At 66.7% G+C, this 2800-nt stretch overlaps 2 protein-coding genes across 2 annotated transcripts in view; one reads left to right on the top strand and one right to left on the bottom strand.

Moving 5' to 3' along the window:
- The first annotated feature begins 1 nt into the window (after position 1).
- H696_00835 (hypothetical protein) lies at positions 2–2554 on the top strand. The gene is made up of 4 exons (XM_009494721.1): positions 2–259; positions 401–630; positions 775–904; positions 1091–2554. Exons 1-4 carry the CDS (start codon positions 73–75, stop codon positions 2524–2526), a joined length of 1983 nt encoding a protein of 660 aa, XP_009492996.1. The 5' UTR covers positions 2–72; the 3' UTR covers positions 2527–2554.
- The window catches only part of H696_00834 (STE/STE11/CDC15 protein kinase), a gene marked incomplete at both ends in the record, with an annotated part of 4934 nt that continues 4679 nt past the window's right edge, over positions 2546–2800 (bottom strand). Inside the window, one exon of the mRNA XM_009494720.1 lies at positions 2546–2649. Within this exon, the coding sequence (XP_009492995.1) occupies positions 2546–2649 (104 nt within the window). The remainder of the gene's footprint in view (positions 2650–2800) is intronic.

The raw sequence follows: 2800 nt of genomic DNA, 5'->3' as shown, positions 1-2800 counted from the left end.
CCCCCCCACGAGTGCACATACCTTGCCCCTCCCCCCTTGTCCGCGTGTCCACGCCCGGCCGGATGCACCAGGATGGCGACCCATCGCCGGCGGATTGTTCCCTCGCGCGTTGATGGGCGAGGGGAAGCCACTCCAAAGGCCGAGCCAAGCCCTGAGGCCGACCAGGTTGGTGACGATGCCCCACATACCTCGATACCCTTGGATGCTGAAGATGCCGCACTGTTGGTGGCTGCACCGGCTGGCACTGTGTTACGGGAAAGTGCGTCCGGTTTTCTCTCCCCCTCCTCCTTCGAGTGCTTTCCCTTCTTTGTAGCACCGTCTGGCGGGCTGTCCCGTGCAATTGCCTGACCGATGCCTTGCTCCTCTCGCGCATGGGTCGATGCTCCTGCCGGTGCACCAGCCCTTGTGGAGGTGCCCTTTATGATCGCCACGCAGGTTGAGCGGCTGGCCTTGATGCTGGCCCCGGAAATGCGTACCTGGGTATTGTGCCGGCTGGGCGAGGCCGGTCACTCGATCCACCGGACAGCCGATCTGCTCATGGAGCTGGCAGCCTCCTGGGCCGACGCCCCAGCTGGCAGCCCGGCGCCCACTTCGGAGCAGGCCCTCTGCCTGGCGGACCTTCTGCACCTGGTGCGCCTTCATCGTGTGGGCCTTTGCTCGGCGCCCGGCTCCCTTTGGCCGGGGCCTTTTCCCTTGCCTTTCTCCGCCTCGGCTCTCCCCCACGCGCGCGTGGGGCGACGCGCGACCACTGCAAGCTGACCATGCCACTGGCAGATTGACGCCTACATCGAGGTGCTAGATACCGCGGCTCAGTGCTCCCTGCACGCGGAGGCCCGTGCGTTGCGGGTGTACTCGGACTTCGTGCAGTCGATTCATGGCCCGGGCCCCGGCTCCCGTTCCTCGCGTGCGTGTGCATTTTACCCGGCCTGGCTTTGTCTTTCATCACATGTGTGTGTCTGTGTGTCTGTGTGTCCGTGTGTCCGTGTGTCTGTGTGTCCGTGTGTCCGTGTGCCTTTGTGCCCATCCATCTTTGCGTCGGTGTATGCGCACCCATGTCTGATCCATGTACTTCCCCTCGCCCCTGCCTTAGATTCACACCATCATCATGGCGCGGCCCGGGGACGAACCAAGTGCGCTGTGCTGGAGAATGTCGCGGGCTTGGCTCGGAGGGCTGAAATAGCCGCCGCGGCCAGCCTCCCTGCAAGTGCTGGACTCGTCCCTGTCGCCAGCCCCGCCAGTCCGAAGACAACGCTCCAGGCCCTAGACCAGTCGCTCGCCCGGCTGGGCTTGGTCAAGGCGGCCATCGTGTGGGACGACCTTCCGGCACCGGGCGCCTCCTTCGTCAGCCGGCCGGAGCAGCTTCAAGCCAAGCTCCGCCAGGCAGCCCGACGGCCGGCACCCTCTCGCCTCCCTTGGCTGCCGACTCTCCAGATCGACCTCGAGCGTCCGGCGTCGCCAGCGCCGTCGTCCCCGGCCGGCAGCGAGCCCTTCATGACGGCGGCCATGTGGAATGGGGCTGACGCCGCCCCTGCCCTCCCTCCTCAGGCAGCTCTTCCCATCGTACTTTCTACCTCGCTTTCACCCTGGGCCGATCGGTCGCCGCCTGCCCATGCCCCGCCGCGCGTGTCGGCGGGGCTCTCCTCATTGCCGGCGATGACCGCCAGTCCGACGCAGGTGACCCGGTCGCCGACTTCCTCGCCCTTGCCGCCTGGGCTGCACATCCGCATCCGCCACCGGCCAGAGGTCAGTCCACACGGCAGCAGTGCCGATCCCGAAGAGAGCTCGGCCACTGGTGTTCTTTGGCCCGGCGCCAGGGCGCCTGGAGTGTCGGATGCGCCGCTTGACCGCCGGCACTCCCGGCGGCTCGGCCCTTTGCTGGGCGTCTCGCCGTCGCCACCACTGCCGGCATCACCGGCATCGCCGGTGTCCTCGAAAAGACGGCTGTCACTCACCCCGCCACCGGCATCCTCGCCGCGGGCTCCGGCGCACGACACGCCAGGCGGCCGACCCAAGCGTCTCCTGCGATCGACGGCCGCGCCCGACAGCCCTCCTTTGCCGGAATCCCAGCGCCTGACCCGGGCCGCCGCGCGCCGCCCCAGCTTCGGCAGCGACAGCAGCATCAACATCACAGACACCTCCTCCGAGAGCGGCGAGGATGATGGGGAATCCTCCTCGGGTGCTGAGGGATCCTCCTCGGATGATGAGGGATCCTCCATGGATGATGAGGGATCCTCCATGGATGATGAGGAATCCTCCTCGGATGATGACACCTTGTACTGTACATGCCGGCGCCCGTCGGTCGGGACCATGATCGCTTGCGACCGGCCCGCTCGGCTTGGGCCCTGTCCCTATGGTGAATGGTTCCATTTCCGCTGTGTCGGCCTGTCGCCATTACGCCCGCCGGTGGGCGATTGGGTGTGTGCCGGGTGCCAAGCTGACATGGCCAGGGCCAGGGCCAGGGCCAGGGCTTCAACCAGAAGCCCACGACGGCCACCGTTGCGACGCTCAAGTCGCCGACTCCGGTGACACCCCCGCAATACAGCCATCATCTTGGTGTCCCCACAAAAGGGCCGGAGGGAACGCGGACAATCGGCGCCGAGGAGGCCTGAGGCGCGGGGAAAAAGACCAACAACACCGTGACACCGAGGGCTGGAAAGACCGGGGGCGGTGGGAAGACAGAGAAGGGGCCGGGAAAAGCCGCGGATGGCGGGTGCAAGCGTGGGGTACAGGGCGCATGAGCAAAGCAGACGGAGGGAGGGGCGGGGGAGGAAAGGAGGCAGAATGAAGATACACCCCCAGA

The sequence above is a fragment of the Fonticula alba genome (assembly GCF_000388065.1).
Source record: "Fonticula alba strain ATCC 38817 unplaced genomic scaffold supercont2.1, whole genome shotgun sequence".
NCBI classification, from domain to species: domain Eukaryota; order Rotosphaerida; family Fonticulaceae; genus Fonticula; species Fonticula alba.
Note: the sequence above shows the minus strand (reverse complement) of the source record. Positions and strands in the feature narration are given on the sequence as shown.